This window comes from Thamnophis sirtalis, unplaced genomic scaffold (assembly GCF_051295495.1).
Source record: "Thamnophis sirtalis isolate CommonGarterSnake01/CBP01778 unplaced genomic scaffold, rThaSir2_p1.2 scaffold_1, whole genome shotgun sequence".
NCBI classification, from domain to species: domain Eukaryota; kingdom Metazoa; phylum Chordata; class Lepidosauria; order Squamata; family Natricidae; genus Thamnophis; species Thamnophis sirtalis.
The window spans coordinates 65,047,577-65,068,318 of NW_028261381.1; the positions used below are offsets into that span (position 1 = coordinate 65,047,577).

The window sequence follows — 20,742 nt, forward strand, 5'->3', positions numbered from 1 at the left end:
AGATCGATGCAACGATATAGCCCAACAATGCTATAGCAGAGGGTCACACTTATTCAAAAACCTGAAAATGCAAATATCAAATATGAGGAAGTGGCTAGGAATATGGTTGGGAATTTTAAACCATTGGTGTGTAAATCATGGCAAGGAAAAAGAACCACAGATTAAGGAACTGCTTAGTTAAGTGAAACAAATTATAAAGGATAAATCATTTGGCAGAATAGATGCAATGAGAGATAAATACTGAAAATATTGAGCATTGATAAGGAGAAGGAAACAAGGGTACTATAAAGCCAGGGCAAGACTGAAGACTGTTATGTTTACAAAATACTGATGCAAAATTCTGGGAACTAGTTTCCCAAGGCCAAATACTAATAAGAAAATAATAAGAGAAGCACAGATTTCATCTAAATTTTGGATAGTTTATTTCAAAAATAAATTTGAGGATATTAGAATATCAAGCCAGCAGTTAATGAGTACAGATATATTAAAAACATAATTAAAATAACCCCCAATCACTGCTGCAGAAGTTAAAAGAATAATTTGACAACAGGCAGCTGGCAAAGCCCAGGGAGAAGATAAGTTACCGCCAGAATTTTTTAAGACATTCCATGATTGATGGTCTCCTACTCTCATGTCCTTGTTTACTTATATCAATGCCATGGGAGCAAATCCTTGTAGACTGGAAAAATAGTGTAGCAATTTCAATATTTAAAAAGGGAGATTCTACAACCTTGCTAACCTTCACCCCATAAGACTTATTGACACAGAGTGAAAGTTATATACCAGGTATCTTTTAAACAGATTTATTGATTGGAACAATAGGTAGGCAGATAATAGCAGAAGGACAGGCAAGTGTCAGAAAGGGACATCGTACTATAGATCAGTGTTTCAGTTTAGAACGTCTGATTCACAAATCATTAATGGTCCCTCAAAATGACTTTATGCAGTATTTATTGATATATTTTCTGCATGATAAATAGAGGAAAATTATGGGAGAAGTTTTAATTACTGATATAGATAGATTAGTTAACATAAAATTACCTAATGTTCAAATTATATGATGACACTTACATACAAATACAGATAAATCACAATGGCTCCTTAAGAAAGCAGTTTAAAATCACAAAATGTGATTGAACAGTGTAGATTATGATTCACTACTAATGGTCCCCAGGGGTGGGATGGCTCAGTGGTTAAAGCGGTTGAGCTTAACTGGAAAGCTGACAGCCTGGGTTCAAGACCTGAGTGGCGCACAATAGGGTGAGCTCCCATTACCTGGCCCAACTTCTGCTCACCTAGCAATTTGAAAGCACGCAAATGCAAGTAGATTGATAGGTAGTACTTTGGTGAGAAGGTAACAGCATTCCATGCATCTTTGGAGTATATCCAATGCCATGCTGGCCACATGACCATGGAAAATGTCTTCAGATAACACTGGCTCTCTTGGCCAAGAAACAGAGATAAGCACTTTACCTTTACTATTGATGGTCCACTTATTCTTTAAAGAACTGAAGAAGATGAAGATATAGGGTAGGTATAAAAGTTGGCCCAGTGGTATTGATCTTTTAAAGATGGACAGGGATCTATTATATCTCTATTTACAATTACCCTTTCCCTTAAACACAGTTTCATTGGACTTCCAACAGCCCATTTGAATGGTAGATATAAAGGGTTAACAACTGCACAGTGTTTATGTATTTGTAATAATTCACATCAGGAAGATCTGATCCATTCATTACTACACTGTCAATTATATCAGGAACCTAGATCTACATTCATCAAGCTCTTGTTAAGCCAACTAAATCAGTCTAGCATAGAAGAAGAAAAAATCTTATTTCCTGCTGACTAATGTAGATGAACATGTAACAAAGCCAGTTGCATTGTTTGCAATGGCCGCAAGGGAGATAAGAAAGCAGATGCTGACAGATAGTGCTGTTAATATTAGAACATATGGATTGTTGCAATTTTATATGAATTCTGCTAAAACGTATGGCTGCAAATAAATGTATTAATACAAAAGCCAAGTTTGTTCATTAGTTGCAAATGGAGAAAATGGGCACAAGCAACTCTAAGCACTCTAAGTAAGATTTTTGGATTGATATCATTGTGAGCTGAGAGACAGTGGCTGGCCCAAGGTCACCCAGCTGGCTTTGTGCCCAAGGCAGGATTAGAACTCATGGTCTCCCGGTTTGTAGCGGTAAATATGTTTGTAACTAGCTCTCAAACACCATAATAAGGATATTCTAAACACCCCTACTTAGATCCTGCCTCAGGATCCTTCTAAAGGAGGGGACTTAAGAACTGAAACTGGGGAAGGTCCTGAAGTTATGGACAATATCCTAATTATTTTTCTTGCTAGTTCCATTTTTTGCTCTTTCACTGATCAAGATAATCCGTCTCCTGAATACATTACACTGTGTATTCAGAATTTTTATTTTCCTCCATAGAGCATATTTTGGTGCAAAATAAGATTTAAAAACAAAAAAAAAGTTCACATAGCCCTAGGCATGACAAACATTGCTCGTGCAACCTGAATCTTTCTTTGGCAAAGGAGATTAGCTGAAAACAAGTTTTGCCCCTGTAAAATGTCCAGTTTCATGTTTCCTATGGGTTCTTATGAGAGGTCATGAATTTTGCAATCTTCCTATCAGGCAAGAATTTTTAATTTGGGGTCAATGGCTAGATGTCAGGGGGTCCATGACCTTGGAGGAGGGGAAAAATTATAGCCTTAATTTCACTTAACCTCTAAGATTTAGCTGGTCTTCTTACTGATGAATGAAGACGCGCAAATATTACTGTGGTACATATTTATTATTTTATTTAATCGTCTGATAATTTAAACTATTAAATTAAATATAGCTGTATGTGAGCATAATTGCTTTCATTTATAAAACAACTGATATTTTACGTATTTAAAGGCATTTCTCGGATGAGAGGCCTATAGATTTCACTGGACTCTCAGAAGGTCCATGGCGCAGAAAGAATTATAACCCTGGCTTCAGGGTAAAGGTAAAGCCAGGATAAACTGAAGCCCAGACTATAATTTTCAAGTCACAAGTTTCAGAGAGAGCCAGTAAGGACACTCTGTCCATGACATTTAGCAAATTTCCTATGGAGTGGCACCTGGTGAGGCTTAAAATTGTGCATCTGAAAGAAGGCATTTACTGACTGCTGTGCTTCTCTAAGAAGCATCCTATCTGCCTTCTGAAGTCCATTTCACACAGGAAGTTCCTTCACAACCTAGTGGGATCTTGAAAGAAAAACCAATTAACAGCCACCCAAGGGAGGAACACCAAGCACCCCTTCGGAAGGTTTGCACCAGCTGTCTACCCATCAGATGACAGCAAGATAGCAGCCATAAAACATACATGAAGCCACCCCTAGGAAGTGCCAAGGTCCCCTACAGAGAAAGAAGAAAACAGATCCCTGTAAGAGGGTGGGAGTGGTGGTGAAAAATAACTACAAGTAATCCAAAGCACCACAGTGAGGAAAGGGTTAACCCCATTGGTGGAAAGGAGGATGGGAAGGTTAAGAAGAAGGCGAATGCAGCTGTTGGGGCAAAACATCTGCTCCAGGCAAAGGCAAGAGTTGTGTGCCATGCAAGACTATTTCTTCTCAGCCCTTCTATTGTGAGAAGGTGCAAGCAACTCTTCAGCGCTAGCAAGGAGAAACTGCTTCCTTGGCATCTCCTCTTTATTCCTGGTTCCTCCCCACCCACCCGTTTCTGTGCTTCTGTGCGTGCATGCATGCACTGGCATGTCCCTGTCTGATCTTTTTCTGCCCACGTCTGTCTCCCAGCTTTCCAGCCGCCCCCTTGTCTGCCCGATTCTGCTTCCCCCACCTCAGAGCATGTGTCTTCCCTCGCTTGTCTCTAGGATCTCGTGGGCACATTTTTTATGCATCCATTGCCTCCTGCCCACCCCCCACCCCTACCCTTCACACTCCACCCCACCCTGGCCACTGCCTCCCTGCCTCAGCTCAGTGGGGTCTGCAGCCCCTCCGCTCTCCTGTTGCTCAGAGATGAGGAGGCAGTTGCTAAGAGACAGAGAAACGTCAGTACCTGGCCCTCAAGGAAGAAAGAGAGAGCGAAAGAAAGAAGGGGAAAGGAGGTGGGGAAAGACCTGGTTGGAATCACACACACACACACACTCACTCACACACACATACACACACACTCACACACAAGCAGAGGCTGCAATTCAAGGAGAGACTGAAATTTCCTCAGTGTCCTTATTTTCAAGAGGGAAGGAGGCAAGAAAGACTCCATGGAATGGGAAGGCTGATCTGGCAGGAAGCAGAGGCATCTCTAATGGAATAAGGCAACAATTTTTTTAAAAAAAAAATCTTCCGCTCAGAGTAAGTAATTATATTTGCTGGTGAGATGAAACTGAAGGGATGAGGGGAAGGAAAGTGGGGCTGCATGCTTGGTGCCATACGACATTTGGTTAAGGAAAGTAAGATTTCTAGGTTCGGAAATGTGAACATGGTGTGAGCAGGGTGTGTCTTAGAAGATGAGGAGATGTGCATCTCCCAAGGGTCCAGGGAAGAGAGTAAGGGCAAGGATATGAAAAGAAAGGCTAGTTGAAAGGAAGCGTGTGGGGATGCCAGCTCAGCAGAGTTTTTGGGGTAAATTGTGTGACTTGCTTGATCTTCAAAAGATAAGGAGAAGTGGGGAAAGGAGGGGGGGGGCTACACAGGGAAAAGATGTTCATGGAAGGAGAATAGCATCAGAAAGAAAAAGGAAGAATGAAATCATGATAGAAGAACTCCTGCCCCAAGGGTGCACAAAGGATGGAAAGAGATACAGGGATTCTGTAGCACAGCCCCAGTCCTTTGATGGAAACATAGAAACCAGGTTTTTTCTTTCTATGGAGTAACTCTCCAAACTGCTTCATAGCTGCAGAAAGAGAAGCCCTCAGCAGACCTTATGGATGGGCGGTGCCCTTCAGCTTGGCCCTGAACTGTAGGAAGTAACTAGAGGTTATATTGGCAGAGGATGCAGGAACAAGGTTGAATGCAATCCCAGGACCTGTTACAAAAAATGTGGTTGTTTAACCTGAGCTCCCTTATTTTCTACTTTAAAGTAGGGATGGTCACACTTGGGGATCAAGTTCAAAAGATTTGGATTCTTGTACAATAGTAGATATGAAAAGGAATAAAAGAAGTCTGCGTATTTAAAGAGTTTCAATAATTAATTCCCATTCACTCTCTGATTCACTTGCTTTTACATGCCATCTCTCAACCGGGTTGATCAAATGCTGATTTATGCTGTGTTTGAGAAAAAAAACACTAAACAAACAGCCCAAATCAGAAGTCTTCCAGCCAGCCTAGTGATTCCACTTTCCTTTTATCTTCCAGCATGGCCTAGAAGGCAAAGTTCCATAAACTTTGCCTTTGAGTAAATCCTCCATGTTCAAGGGAGATTAACTACAAGATAGTTTGTTTTAGAACTAGGTACTCCCTTTTCTGGTGAAATTTGGTGTTATTTCCAGGCACCTTCTCACCTAGACTCCTTCCCATTTTTCAGCTTTTTGGAATGATTGATCTTTTATTGATACAAGTTGATTTCTGCCTTCCCACAGTCATAAAGGGCATCTCAGGTCATTTATAATGGACTTGTAACATAAGATAGAAGTGGATAACTGAATAGTTTAAGGCAGATTTCTTCAATCTAATGCCTTCCAGATGTGTGGGACAAGTAATGGATGTAGAATCGAATTCAGCTGGCTTCACACTGAACTACAATGCTTTTCCTCCTTCTCAGCCAAAGTTGAATATATTTGCCTCCTTGAAGATAAATTCACTCTTTGGCCAAACAAGCAGTGCCTCAATCTTCTTTCTTCCCACACATCTCAGTCCAGTGCTACAGTAAATGCAATAACAACCATACATTGAGAAAATTGTATGGAGTGCTCAAAATGATGTTTATAATAGAGGACAAAGAGTAGGGGCTTTGGCAGTGATTTGGGAAGAAAGTGGGGTGTGTGCATTACTATTAAAAACAGATGGCAAAAGGAGAGCTATGTTGAATGCACAAGGGGTATATGATCCCCACTCCCCACTTTGATCTTCATTATATTTCATTGACAGGTTGTCCTGGAAGACCTTTAGCCTGGGAAAGAAGACCGAGCTTCAAGGACAGCATTACATTCTTTCTCCTAACCCTTATTATTTAAAAAATGATTGTTCTTGGCATACACCTTCCAGCTTAGTTTTTCAAGTTAGGCACAACATGGATTTATGTACCTATTTCAGTGGCTCTAGTTCTGGAGGGCGGAATCTGCTCCTAAAGTGAAAGATAATGGCTAGCCATCTTCCCAGACAAGTAAAATTTTGGACTGCTAAGAGGCTCCTCACCTCAAGCCTTAGTTTCTCCTGACCTTTCCAAAAAAAGACTCACTTGATCCAGTTTAGCAGCAGCTTATCGAGAGGAACCTCTTCAAACATTAGCTTTCTGGGAAACAGAAAAGGGAACAGTCAAAGACAGCTGTTTCACTTATTTTAGTAATACCTGAATGATTCCAGGAGACATTCCTTCTAGTCTGGTAGAACTGCAGATAGAATTACTGAGACTGCAAAAAGCAGTGACCTGATTATATTTTTCTAGTGCAATGAGAAACTTCTGCAAGGCATCAGCAAATTATGTCTTCAGCGCACCGACACGAAATAAAACACACTAAAATAGGAGCACATTTTATCTTAATTCAAGATCCAGAAATCTAGTAATCAGCAGATGCTGGATAAAAGTTATCAGCTTTGTTTACATATTTTTATTATAATCTTTTAACTTCTCCATATGCATGTATGCAGGTAGATTACACTCTTCAACTTCCTACAGAAAAAAAAAATTATTCTGGAAGCTAAACAAGCTACCAAAACTTGTCAGCTTCTCGCTTAGTTAGAACTATTTTATGGTCCTATAAGTGCCTCAAGATCTGACAAACTTGGGTTCAATGTTCCTCGTTTCTCCAGCCATAATGTAGCAGTTTTTTGTCAGTGATTCCCATTGGCTGGATTGTGTCTCCACCCATTACTGCCCCTTCTTGATTGGCCTCTCTTTGCCATGTAGCTTTCACCTTGCCAAAATGAGTGCAAACTGTGTCCAGCTGGGAGGAGAGCAGTTTGTACCCCATTGCTCTCCTGCCATGATATTAAGCCCTTTCCTTGTAGCAGTGGTAGTAGTCTTTGCCAGTGCTGTCACTGGTTGCCCAGTTCTGTGCACATGCCGCAGCCAGGCCGTGGATTGCAGTGGACTACGATTGTTTTCAGTCCCACCAGATCTTCCATTGGACACCAGAAACCTAAGCTTGGCTCACAACCACCTCACAAGCATCCCTCCTGGATACCTTACCTGCTACTTGGAATTGAGAGTATTGGATTTGCAGAACAACTCCCTTGTTGAACTACCAGTTGGACTCTTTTTGACATCTAAGCACCTTTCGCATTTGGACTTGAGCTACAATAACTTGACTCAGGTGGTGGCTGATATGTTTCAGGAAGCCTACAGCCTGGTATATATTGACTTAAGCCACAACCCTTGGCTGAAGAAGATAGACCCCCAAGCTTTCCGAGGCTTGGTCCAACTACGTGCACTTGATCTCAGCTATGGGGCTCTGTCTTTCCTTAGCCTTGAAGCCTTAGAAGGTCTCACGGGCCTGATGACTCTTCAACTTGGAGGCAATCCCTGGATATGCAGTTGTACCATGGAACCACTGCTGAAGTGGCTGAGAAATAGGATCCAGAGATGTATGTCAGGTAGGTGAAATGAAGCAATTGTCCAATTCTCAGATTTATTTGTAATTGCATCATTTATCTTGCTATGAAATCTTTATTCATTTGTTAATCAAGTTTAGATAGTCACCCATCTCATCGAAGGGAACTCTGGGCAGCATACAACAAACCACAAATAAAACCACATACAAAAACCCCATAGATATATAAAAAAATGTAAAAATCACCTAAAGAGTAAATATTACTAAGTACAGATATACAAACCGTAGGGAATAAAAATAGCCAGCTCAGCAATGAAGCCATCTAAGCATGTCTTAGAGACAGAGCTAATCTAATTTGGGAGGAGTGGAGGGAATGTTCCATAAAGCAGACGTCATGGCAGAGAGGATGCATCTCCTAGGACCCATCAAATGTAGATCCTAGCTGAAAGGATCTCTGAATCCTTTCTGAAAGATCCTTCAGGCAGTGTATTAAACTTTCATCTGAAGTATAAGAGAAATATCTTTTTGTCTCAAAGATAGTATGAGGTTAAGGATAAAGCTTATTAACAGGTAATGGGATTTTAATTCAGGTGAAATGTCAAGTTGAGTTTCAGAAATGTGTATATGTGTATATTTGGAGCTTCAAACGTCTTTAAATAATCAACATTATGTCTGTGTATATGTCTATACTGAAAAACAAATATTTCACATATACATTTAATGTATATATTATATTATAACTTAGTTATAATATATATATCTTGAATAAAGCAATTCAATCTAATAATAAAAATAAATGTCAAATGATACACACACATTATAACCATATTGACATGTATTAAATTTATATAACTGGTCCTCTCACATAAAGCAGTTCTAGGTCTCTAACTCAATTAAAACATCAATGAAATTAAATTGCAATAGAAAAATTTCATAGGAAAGCAAAAGGAGGCTAAACTAAGTTTGTCAGTTAATTTGTCAGTAACAAATTCGTTCACTTTTCAGATTCAATCAGCTCCCATCTCTGAGGGGGGGAAATCAAGTACTTAGAAGCTTTATAATAGGGCAACTGGTATGGGATTAATCTAATCTCAAAAGAAATGGGTTTTCTGATACAGGAAAGCCATGTTTCCTGAGTCTGCCAACTGACAGGCTTTAATTGACAGGACCTGGTACATGTACCTTCTGCCAGATCTGATGGAGCAGGTAATGAGAGAGAGACTGCAAATATTCTGAACTATATATGTGCATAAAAAGTGACAACCAGCCTTTTAGGCAACACTCAGAAGCTTATTGGGAACAAGGGTGTATCGAGCCACATCCTTAATTGTTAATAATGCCACATTCTGGACCACTTGTAGCTTCCAGATAGTCTTCAATTGCAATAGTCCCCTTCAGAGTTAATCAAAGATGAGACACAATGTGTGCTGCCATCCAATTGGAGAAAGAATACACCACACCAAATTGAACAACAACCTTCCTGTCCATGGCTGTCACCTGCTCTTTGAATAGGGACCATGAATCTAGGACACCCCCCACCAAAAAAAAAGTTTTTACCAGTTCTTTCTGCTGTGATATCATCCAGAACTAGGGATGAAAAATCATTGAGTCAATGAACCCTGAAACCCTCAATCATATTTGGGTTAAACCAAGTCTGTTCTTCATCATGCAAAGCCCCACAGCCTTCAGATACAGCCTCCAGAGACACAGATCATGCTTGTCATTTGTCATTTGGCTGGCCCATAGCAGAAATATACAACTGGGTGTCATTTATTAATTTACTTAAATGATTTATATTGCTGCCCATCTTACACAGGTGACTGCACCCAAGAATAAGCAATAACACACTCATCAAACACACAGATAAAATCCAGCACAGTGATGACCTTCTGTGATGTTTATTAACTTCACGTAACAGTTTTTATAGATGCTAAATAGGAATGGGATGAGCCTCAAGGTTTGAGGAATCCTACATAATTGGTGATATGGGCTTAATCTCTCTCCCCACTGTCAGTGCTGACTGGAACTGACCCCAGAGGAATGAGGAAAATCAGCATAAGTCTGTGCCTCAAATTCCTAATCCCAAAGTCAGTCCAGAAGGATATCATGATGGATGGTACTGAAGGCTGCTGAGCAATCAAAAAGAGCCAGAATATGTACACAGCTCCCATACCACTCCAACCAGAGATTATCCATAAGCATGAGCAGTACTGTTGCCATGCCTAGACATGAAATGAACTAAAACAAGTCCAGATAATTCATTTTTTCCAAGGTTCTGTGAAACTGCAACATGACCTCCTTCTCTACGTTTCTTTACTAAAAATTGTCCCCAATTGGACTAGTGTCTTAAGGAGCAGATCACTACTTTCTTCAGTGGGCCCATCCCTCCTCTCAAAGATGCATTCACTATAATTTGAATCTCTTGAAACAGGGCTGCCAAACCACCCTTTGTAGATATGGGCAGAAATGTACATGTACTTTTAAGAAATCATTTCTTACCTGGAAGTCGCTATCATGTAGCCTCTCCTCCCTTGTGGATCCCAAGGCTTTCCCTGGTTTACTATGGAGCAGAAGGAGCTATGAGATATCTGGAGAGCTTCTGGAGATCAACAGAGAATGAACCCAATGGAACATAAATTAGATCTGCTATTAGGATCTACCTTGTCTCACTAAAGATGGCAGGACTGAAGACAGAACTTCACATAATTGAAGGCAGATCAACAAAAAGTTATCTTGGAGCTTGATAGAATAAAGGGTTGACAAGTAGACTGGCTCTTCAATAATTTCTCTCCAGACAAGGACAGATATTGAAATCACCAATAAGTGTTCCAGATAGTTGTTCTTCATTAGGAAACTGCAAAACCTGAAGACCATAAGGATTTAGTACTCTGGGAAACAAAGGAACAGCTATCTTGGTCAAATTGCTGCTGTTGCCTGAAAGGACACAACATTTGCTTACGCTTACTTCTTTTCTAATTACAATTAGAAAATTAATTTTCTAATTAGAAACAAAGTAAGCAAATGTTGTGTTCTTTCAGGAAGAACTTCCAGAAATTTCAGAAACTGCTTCTTAACTGGTTTTCAGCTAATATAAATCTTTGGATCAACAGTTTTTACAGCACTCGGTGAATTTCCTATAATCCTTAGTGAAAGAAATTTTAACTACAAATTTAAGAACTGTTTTTTTAAAAAAATTAACAAAAGAGTGATTAAAACGTCAATTTTAGAACATTAAAAATAGACGGTCCAGCTAAATTTGAAATAAAAAAATTGGAATTAATTAATTTGAAAAATCCTTTCAATGGGAAAATGTTTTTGTTTTTATTTTTTTTAAATAAATAGTAAGATAAGACTTTAAAAACTGGACATTGGAGGGAACTAGAAAGAACTAAAGATTACACTTTAAGGAGAAGAACACTCAAATTTAACATAATTATACAATATAGCAAAATAGTTTAACATTGGATACTTTGAAGGATATTTTTGAACAATGGTGTCAGAAGTTAATTTTAATAGTGTCTGCCTCAAGAGATAGACTGAGTCTAAAACATGTCATGGAATAAGAAAAAAAATTATATTTCAAAAGATTGAGATTTGAGTTGAAAGTGAATTTAAAAATGACAGACTATACTTTTTCCAGGTATGGAAAAAAGATGTTATACTGAATATATAAAACAGGGGTTTTAAACTCACAGCATCACGGTGTCATCATGTGACATATGGGGACTTTTTTCCCCTTCACTAAAATGGGCATGGGCGTGGCCAGTATGTAATGCATGCAGCCTGTGGGCTGGGGGTTTGACAGCCCTGATACAAAAGAAATGAGTTGATCTCTTAATAATTAAATGGGATTCACAAATAACAGACTAAGAGGGTGAATCAGATGGTTTTCTCACATTGTCTGTACAAAAGGGTTTTGTTAAAGTTTGAAGTATTTTGGGATAAAAAAAACAATGAAAAGAAATCAAGTTCTAGGACTTTGTTTGAAGGGACTAAATAAGTAAATGGAAGGAATATAAAGTCAGTTTATTTAATCAAGGTTAAAATAGATGTGTTGTTTGCTAAGTTTTATTAGACTTTTGCCAACATCAGAATTGAAATGACAAGGTTCTACAGTTTTGTTTATAAATAAGAAATGAGATATGGAAAGAAGAGATCATTTGTGGTATTTTAAGAGAAAATACAGATGGAAAGTCACTTCCTTTTATATTTCTTTTTCTTTTGTTTTAATTTTATTGTAATTATAATTCTTAATAAAATTACTGTTTTAAAAAAAGGAAGAGAAGCTACACAGGTACAATCTGATCAAAAGCTCAGCCAGTCTTTTATTCCAAGTGACAACCAAGACTTTAGTCTCACCATCGGAAGTGTTATTCAGCAGGTTCTGACCAGTTCTGGAGAACCGGTAGCGGAAATTTTGAGTAGTTTGGAGAACTGGTAAATACCACCTCTGACTGACCATCTATTCTCTGCGTCCTGATTCCCAGCTGATCAGGAGGAAATTGGGATTTTGTGGTAACCTTTCTCTGGAGTGAAGAGAGAATGGAGATTTTACAGTATCTTTCCCCTGACACGCCCACCAAGCCATGCCCACCAAGCCACACCACATCCAGCAAGCCACGCCCACAGCACTGGTAGTAAACAATTTTGAATCACATCACTGCTCACCACATGTCATACCTTCAAAAAGAACTCCAAGTTTCCATTGAAACCCAACCAGGTCCATTGGAAACTACCATGCTGGTACAACGTGGGTTGCCATCTATTTTTCAGAGTAGTTAGCTTTTCAAAGTAGTTGGTCACCTGACCAACTTCAATTAAGACTAGAAGGATTACAGCTGGCTTTTCCCACTTCTAGCGCAGCATCTTAATCATTACATACAATGGCACTCTCAGTTGTATGAGTGTATATATGCATGTGTTTATATGTGTATGTGTATGTGTCTGTCTGTCTATTTCTCTATCTCTGTATCTCTCCTGCAGAGATATTTGAGACCAGATTAAATATAGATTATGCTCAGTTAACAAAACAACTAATGGTCAATTTCTTCCTTTTAAAATGGCTTGCTTAAATTGACAGAAGTAATTGCTGCTCTGAAAATGGAGCAAAAGACAGGAAAGGTCTTCTGGATAAATTATTATAGCATTATGCAGGAGTTCCACGTGAGAGTAAGATAACAGAATGGAGAAGAGAGCATATGTAAGGAGAGTACATTACAGAATGCAGTCAGAAAATGACAGAATGGAAACTGGGGTCTCTTCCCAGAGTGTTGATGGTATATACTGTGTAAAGAATTACCACTTGCACAGAAGCATGATGAGAAAGAGTTTATCTCTATGTTCGTATGTGCATGTAAATACAGGTGAAAGTTGCATTGGGATTGGGAGACAATCCAGAAAGAGCTAAGGCACTCCTTACTTGTTCTTGCTTGCCTTAGCACCCAGTGTCCCAGCCAAATGAGAATCAATTGAAAAGCACCCACTGTTATGACACTAAATAGGAATGCTTGACTGGTGGGTCAAATTGACTGAGCAAAGTGAATTTATTCACCAGTTGTGCTTCAACACTTTCTGTGGGAAAGGGCTTAGGAGTGGTCCCGAACTGGTTGATCACCTCAGCAAAGCAAGGAAAGAAGATTATAAGCAACTCCCTCAGACATAATAAAAATGAGAAGGAATTCCCTGAATGTTTTGGAATCCCGGGGGGGGGGGCAGAAGAACCCCTTATCCTTGCTTGAATTGTATACTAGATTCCTGGGGGTGGGTAATGTTTGAGGGAGGCTATTTTCAAAACCTGAATATTGGGGTGAGGCTAGGTGGAACAAAGCAGTCAACATATAGCATCTCCTTGAGTTTGGGTCATATTAGCAAGATGACTCCTGTTTCGGCGAGTTGCCCTATTAGTCATAGTTTACAGATCTCTTTTTTTTCTAAGATTGGGAAGGGGAGCAGGCAGTTTATCCACATATTTATGTTTTGTTTACAGGCCAGATGTGAGTGCAAAGGTTCAAGAGGTGCTTTGAAAAAAAATCAAAGAGTATTATGCTGAAAATCAGTATGGTAGTTCCTATTGCTCCTTCTGTCACCTCTCTGTGACCCTTCCTTAAAGCAAAGCATTGTTCTAATGCTGGCTATCAATATAATATCAGCATCTGCAGCACAGAGAGTCTCTGCACACATTGCCTCACCCAATGCCTGACTGTGAAGAAAGTCCACTTAGGTGGCCAGCAGATGTGCAGGGAATCCATCAGTTCAGCCTGGTTCTTAGGATAAAGCACCAGAGTGAACTGATCCCATGTATGGCTTTCCAAAGGGCCCATGCAGCCTGATGATTTGTACTGGGGCCAGAACAAAGCAGCAGGGCAAGTGGACAGCACAAAGGTCACTTCCAAAGGACAGCGTGAGTAGGAATATCAGTAAGTACTTCCCACAATTCACCATTCATGAGCCATGGTGACACAGTGTTTAGGGTGCTGTATTGCAGACTATTTCTGCTGACTGCCGTCTGACTGCAATTTGGCAGATCGAATCTCACCAGGCTCAAGGTTGACTCAGCTTTCCATCCTTCTAAGGTGGGTAAAAGGGGACCCAGATTGTTGGGGGCAATACGCTGACTCTGTAAACTGCTTAGAGAGGGCTGTAAAGCACTGCAAAGTGGTATATAAGTCTAAGTGCTATTGCTATTGCTGCCTTAATCTTCCAGCTATGGCAGAGACATGATTCTCTTTTTCGAGGGAGCACAACCCAGGCACATGAGTTGTCCATCTTTTCCCTCCAGGATGTTATGAATAGAGATTTACTACCCACAAGTTCTTCATTTCTGTCAATTACCAAGACCTAAATGGCCACATCATACTTAACTGGAGGCTGCAGATGACTGTCCTCCTCCACCCCTGTGCAACAGAGCCCCTGGAGGGAAAACTCTGAAAGAGAGGAAGAGAAGAGGGGAGAAACAGGAACTTTTTAAATATAATAAAAGTGAAAACATGGACAAGAATGGCAATGTTTATTGTGACATTGCAGGAGCTCATTGCACTCACTATGTGAGGAGTATTTCAGATATTATGAGTCAAAAACTCTTTTGGAAGCACTCAGAGATGTGATGTCCTTGCAAAGTAAAACATTGTCAGAATTGTATGAGAAGAAGTACGATGACGAGAAAGGGCTCTGGGATGTACCACCTTGCCTCGCTGCCCTTTCTGTGCCCTTGTAGTAGATCCCCAGCTTGCATAATCATAAATCAGCATCCTTTTCCATTCTTCACAGTTTCTTTTTTTCCTGACCCTAGTCTTTTTCTGACCTTCTTGCTTATCTCTCAAGCTGCAAACCTGAGGGCCTGAGGACAGGAAATCCTGCTCAGGCAAGGACAGCAGAAGGCAGCCCTGCTTTAATAGCACCTTCATCTCCTTAAGTGCCCTTATGCAACTGAGTCTATGTGTATTTTTTTAAAATGTATCTACTGCTAAATGTTGGTAGACTGGATAATGAAGGAAAGGGTGTTATCCAGCATTTGGAAGCAAGGAAATGCAGGTGACACTGACACTCCTTAATCACTTTGGTCAGCAAAGCTAAAGGTAAAGGTTCCCCTCACACATATATGCAGTCGTTCCCGACTCTAGGGGGCAGTGCTCATCTCTGTTTTAAAGCCAAAGAGCCAACGCTGTCCGAAGACGTCTCCATGGTCATGTGGCTGGCATGATTAAATGCCAAAGGAGCAGGGAATGCTGTTACCTTCCCACCAAAGGTGTTTCCTATTTTTCTACTTGCATTTTTATGTGCTTTTGAACTGCTAGGTTGGCAGAAGCTGGGACACGTGATGGGAGCTCACTCCATGACATGGCACTAGGGATTCAAACCACCGAACTGCCAACCTTTCTGATTGACAAGCTCAGCATCTTGGCCACTGAGCCACTATGTCTGTCAGCAAGGCTATGTATTTTATTTAAGGAAATGTCTCTAAGCAGAAAGGGTGGGCTTTCTAGGGGATTTTCATTAGTACATCTGCTATTTACTACCCAGTTACTCATTATTGTATTATCCAAGATGTGTACAGAACCCATTATTGTTAGAACCAGTTCATAGAAGACCGCAATGAAATCATGTGTATCTGTCAGTTACTATTAAGGAAAACATCCAATGGTGACTTTTATCTGTGTAGTCAAAAGGAATTAGACACAATTCAATAGCATTTCATTTTCATTAACAACGCGAAGTGGGCTTAAAGATATGAATGCTTTATATCAACCGGTCTCCACCCATCCATTCAGAGCAGCTTTAAACTTAGCAAAAATTACTAATTTTGAATGTTTTTAATTTTTTTTAATTAACTAACTTTTTTTAATAAACAAAGAAATTGGTCATGAAGAGGCACCCAGAAATCACATGGACTCTGCACTCTGAAGTGTTTAATCCAAAAACAGCTGCAGAGTGTGATTTCACTGCATGTGTAAAGTAGTTCTGGCGTTTAGCTTTACTCAAAAAAAAAAAAGTGGATGAGCGAGGCCAGCGATTGAAAATTAATTATGAGCAATAACGGAAGAATGGTGAAGCTTGGCCGGGAATAGTTCCGAAAGGGCTGTTTTTTTAAAAAAAAAAAAAAATAGAACATATTGTGGGAAGTATTTTTTTTTAATTTGTTATTATGCTTTGTATTTTGCTGTTGGTAATTCTGTTTGGGGAATTATTCAGCGATTCAACTCTTAAGAGGAGCAAGTATAAAAATGCAGTTCATTAACTGATATCCCAGCATGAGCTGTGATGGGCCAGCACTCGCTTGTTTAGGAGAGTATGTAAGCTTCTATGCACTGGATACTATCCAACATTTGAATAGATATTCACTCAGGCAGCAAGACTTTCCCTTGTGCCCCTTTCTCTGCAACCCCCAGCTGCTTTCAAAATCTGCTCTGGAAAAGGACGGTCTCGGTGGCTTGGGTCTGGGGAATGTTCCTCCCTCCTCCAAAATGCTTTGTTGGCTTTTATTTAATATCAAATCAGAGTTAAGGATATCCTAATAGAAGTACTATTTTTTCCCCATCAACCTAGGAATTTCTGATATGATCTGAGAGAAATGAATAGCAAAAGGGGTGGGATGGGGCAAATCACTCACTGTTTCAAGTCTTTCTACAGACATAGGCATGCTTGACTTACCGGATTATTCTTGTTTCAGATACCCAACTGGCAGAGTGCCGGGAGCCACCCGAAATGGAGGGTGCTTCTTTGGTCTCCCTGACAGAGGAGAGCTTCAAGGCTTGCCACTTGACCTTGAGCCTGGATGATTATCTCTTCATTGCCTTTGTGGGCTTTGTGGTTTCCATTGCTTCTGTTGCTACCAACTTCCTGCTGGGCATCACTGCCAATTGCTGCCACCGTTGGAGCAAGGCAAGTGAGGATGAGGAGATGTAGTCAGCTGGCCTGATCCTTCCTGCTCCTGCATCGCTCACAGCCAAGGAAGGGAGAGAGGGCAAGGACTGTCATGCTCAGGGAAAACGAGGAAACTTGTCTTTTCCCCACTATGCTGTTTTCCTGAGCCTTCCTCCTCACCTGCAGGCAGCATCAAACTGCCATCCATCCATCTATCTGCTTGTTTGGAGACAGGGCCTGTAGGGATAGGAAGACTGAAGTGTGCCTTGTACAATTCTGTTTGTGCTGGAAACAGCCAGACAAGTCCTGAAAAAATGACAAAAACACATGCTCAGACCACCCTTCATCCTTTGCTTTCTCTTCTTTGCTCTTGCTTAATACATATTTAACATCCTTTCTCCTCCCCTATGTGCTTGTTGCATATTTTCTAAATTCATAAGTGGAGCATATAATCACTCAAAGATCCACTTGCAAAGCATATCCATATGACTACTGACCACTGAGGAAAAAAAATCCAAGACTTTCCTTTTGGGAAGCCTGAAGAATTCTGCCCTCCAGATCATTCCATCCCATAACTACATCAAGGAAGGTTGTTTGAAGAAGGTTCATTCTCAAGCATGAAAGTATTGTCCTTTGAGCTTTTTCCACAAGTTCCAGTGGACATATTTATACATTCAGAACTTGCAGTTTTATCAGTAATTCCCCCCTCCCCTCAAAAATATTTTGGAGACAAAAAAAGAAGGGCAGATAGACTATTTTTCTTCCTAGTTGCTAATTATTTTAGTATAGATGGTGCTACAATTTACACAAATGTCTGTTGGTTTTATGACCAGCCTCATGCTAACCAAACAGATTTTGGCTAGAATGGCCTGCCAAGAGAGTTACTGACCTGAACTTCAAATATGGCAGATATGCAGAGGATTACTATACTGCATTACAGGAGCGTAAAACCTTAAATAATTAAAATAAGTACTATTGTAGAATAAGGCTTTAATGTATTGCTCATTTAAAAAATAAATAGAAATAGTATAAGACAGCCAAGTTGGTTCCAAAAGTATTGTAGAGTTTTGATAGGTGTAAACATTGAGGTGAACATTGTAGGATGATCGTGTTTTGGTTGGGTGGAATTGGACTAGCCTGAAAAGGGGGAGAAAGGAGGGGGGAAATGTGGGTATTTGTTGGAAATCATGTTTGTGGAGGATTAAAAAGTATAAGGTGTTTCTCCTGTAGACATTTTAGAGAATCTCCCTAAACTAGCAATTTTTCAACATATTGGCTGCTTTGTTTGTTTTTCAATATTTTTCAAACTATATCTACACCACAAAGTCAGTTTTTATATCCACTGAACTGGTTTTCTCTAAAGAATGGGGATGCTAAATGTTCTCCTTTAGAGAATCTTAGTAATGAAGAATTGTATCAAATTTGAATGCATAGTGTAGCAAATTTATGCATAGTGACCTGGTGCCCAGGGATCACTAGCACTAGATGGTGCTAAAAGTCAGAATTCCAAGGGACATGCGGGAGATTTGAAGGAAGCCACATTTAGTGTTACAAAGATTATTTCTCCAGATCTCATTGAACTGAATTGGAAAATAATGTGCATTTAAGATATGAGGATGATGTTAACTACTCTGTCTCATTGCTACATTCCTTTGCTATCCCAACACATTCAGCATCTTTCATGAAAACATGTATTGTCTTTATTTTCACAACATGAAAATCCCTAAGCACAGGAAGAAATTATTATGGAAGTCTCCGTAATAGAACAATTAGAACAAATGGAGAGAATTATTACTTTTTAAGCAACAAAGGAAGCCAAAATCAGGGAAGGGAACAGAACTGAATACTTTATTATTTCAACTACTATTTACATAGTTCACAAGCCCAGTTCCTAGAAATAAGTATACAAATCAGATGAACACCACCAAGAACATTGATTGATAATATAATTTTTGCATCTAGATCTACAGTGCTAATGGTGCACATGAAGATTCAGATGCCAAACAGGCATATTAGACTATAACTAAAGTTAATATTAACTATAGTTAATATTCCTGCCACAGGAAGCACCTTATGAAGCCTATAACTATCTCATAGAAATTTGTGTCTTCTGATTATAGTTATTATATTTCAACTTTTTTAATTTTTTTGCATAGGTATAGGACCAAACAAGATACTGAATGCTGCTATTGGGGGAGAGGAGCTTGGGAGACAGAAAGGATAGTAAAATCCCATTGCTCTCAATTACTCCCACTAAAATCAAGAAGGTGGTGAGTGAAGTTGTCATTCAAAGGACACCAGTCCTTTCCTTCTTCTTTTATGTACTTCAGGTTTTTTACCCTGGTCATTTCATAGTGAGATCTACCAGGTGAGACCCATGAAGATCTGAGATCTCACATAAAGAGCGAACTCTGCCATTAGTCAAAACGAAGCAGCTTGCATCTGGCAGAAAATAAAATTGTTAATCATTTAGATGTGTTGCTGTTGCTATTGCTGATAAGGAACCATTGCAGTTTTCATCCCCAGGTGCCAAATTGTTCCAGACATGATCATCCATTCAGGAAACCTACAAATAAAGATATTCAAAAATCACATCTTGACACTGATCTCATCACAGAGTAACTTGGGGGTGAGGGGAATATAACACTGTGATAAAAGGATTGGACAGAAGAAAGACTAATTGTCAAGCAGCTCTAAATGTTTGTTTTTATGAGGCTTTCAGAAATACCTGGAAACCAGTTGGTACAGGGCTAAATTATATAGATGTTCATTTGTAAGATAAAATTATGTCGTGTGAATTGTTCTCAAGCTCTGTGTAACTTGCCTGTGTCAACCTATCATGAATTGCACAAAGAAATGTTCAGGTTATATTTAAGGATCCCAGTCGCAGAGCAATCTGTACCTGTGTTGAATTTTCTATTCTAATTATCAAGCAAATAGAGATGGAAGAAAAAGAAACATCATTATTTAACTTCTAATAACAGTTTCCAGTATTCTCAGTACTGAACACAGTACATATCTACTGGCTGATGAGAAAAACATCATTTTATGTCTTGTAATTTTACTTAATTGTGGTAAAAAAAAGTAGATTCCACCACTCCTTGAGCTTGCTTGATTTCTGTCCAAGCTAATCTAAAATTGTTCAAATAACGAGCATCAAGGTGCCTTTCAGTTTGTAATTTCATCTTCACAGAGGTTGGGGGGGGGGATGATCTAAAAAGTATTTTTAGAAGTCCAGCTGGTGATAAGAAAGTCATATGATTATTTATGGTATGTTAACCTGCAATTCTCTGACATTTGCAGCTGGCAAAACTGGTAAAAATGAGTTGAATAAGGTAGAATGAAAAGTGGGTTATGAATTCTTATGCAGAACTTTCATTGAATATGAAAGTTAACACACACTGAACTCTTCCCCTCAAATTCCAACTGTGTTAATTGAATTAATTCTAGAGAAATCAATGTCAGTCACCATCTTCTACAACTCAACTCTTGTGGGATAGTTCTACAGTCCACAGTTCCTCAACCTGGACATTCTCATAGAGGCAGACTGTAAGAAAACATAATAATTGCCATGCTTTTAAGGAATTCTTGAAACAGACATCCACACATCTAAAGAGCACCCAGCTTATAGAAGCTTAGCATAAATTATGAGCTGTTTCAGTTGGAATAG

At 39.5% G+C, this 20,742-nt stretch overlaps 1 protein-coding gene across 2 annotated transcripts; it reads left to right on the forward strand.

Annotated features, from left to right (window-relative positions):
• Positions 1-3,992: 3,992 nt before the first annotated feature.
• LRRC55 (leucine rich repeat containing 55) lies at positions 3,993-20,166 on the forward strand. Of its 2 annotated transcripts, XM_014059889.2 has the most exons (4): positions 3,993-4,356; positions 6,091-7,755; positions 16,879-17,090; positions 19,229-20,166. In XM_014059889.2, the coding sequence occupies exons 2-4, from the start codon at positions 7,086-7,088 to the stop codon at positions 19,232-19,234; spliced, it is 888 nt and encodes a 295-aa protein (XP_013915364.1). In that variant the 5' UTR covers positions 3,993-4,356; positions 6,091-7,085; the 3' UTR covers positions 19,235-20,166. The 2 variants fall into 2 exon arrangements, with proteins under 2 accessions (XP_013915364.1, XP_013915363.1); XM_014059888.2 differs by lacking the exon at positions 19,229-20,166 and having other exon boundaries at positions 16,879-17,726.
• Positions 20,167-20,742: the final 576 nt, after the last annotated feature.

Coding starts and splice junctions, on each gene's coding strand:
- LRRC55 (XM_014059888.2), top strand. CDS start 7,086: ATGAGTGCAAACTGTGTCCAGCTGGGAGGAGAGCAGTTTGTACCCCAT. Junction 7,756..16,878: donor GATCCAGAGATGTATGTCAG/GTAGGTGAAATG, acceptor TTCTTGTTTCAG/ATACCCAACTGGCAGAGTGC.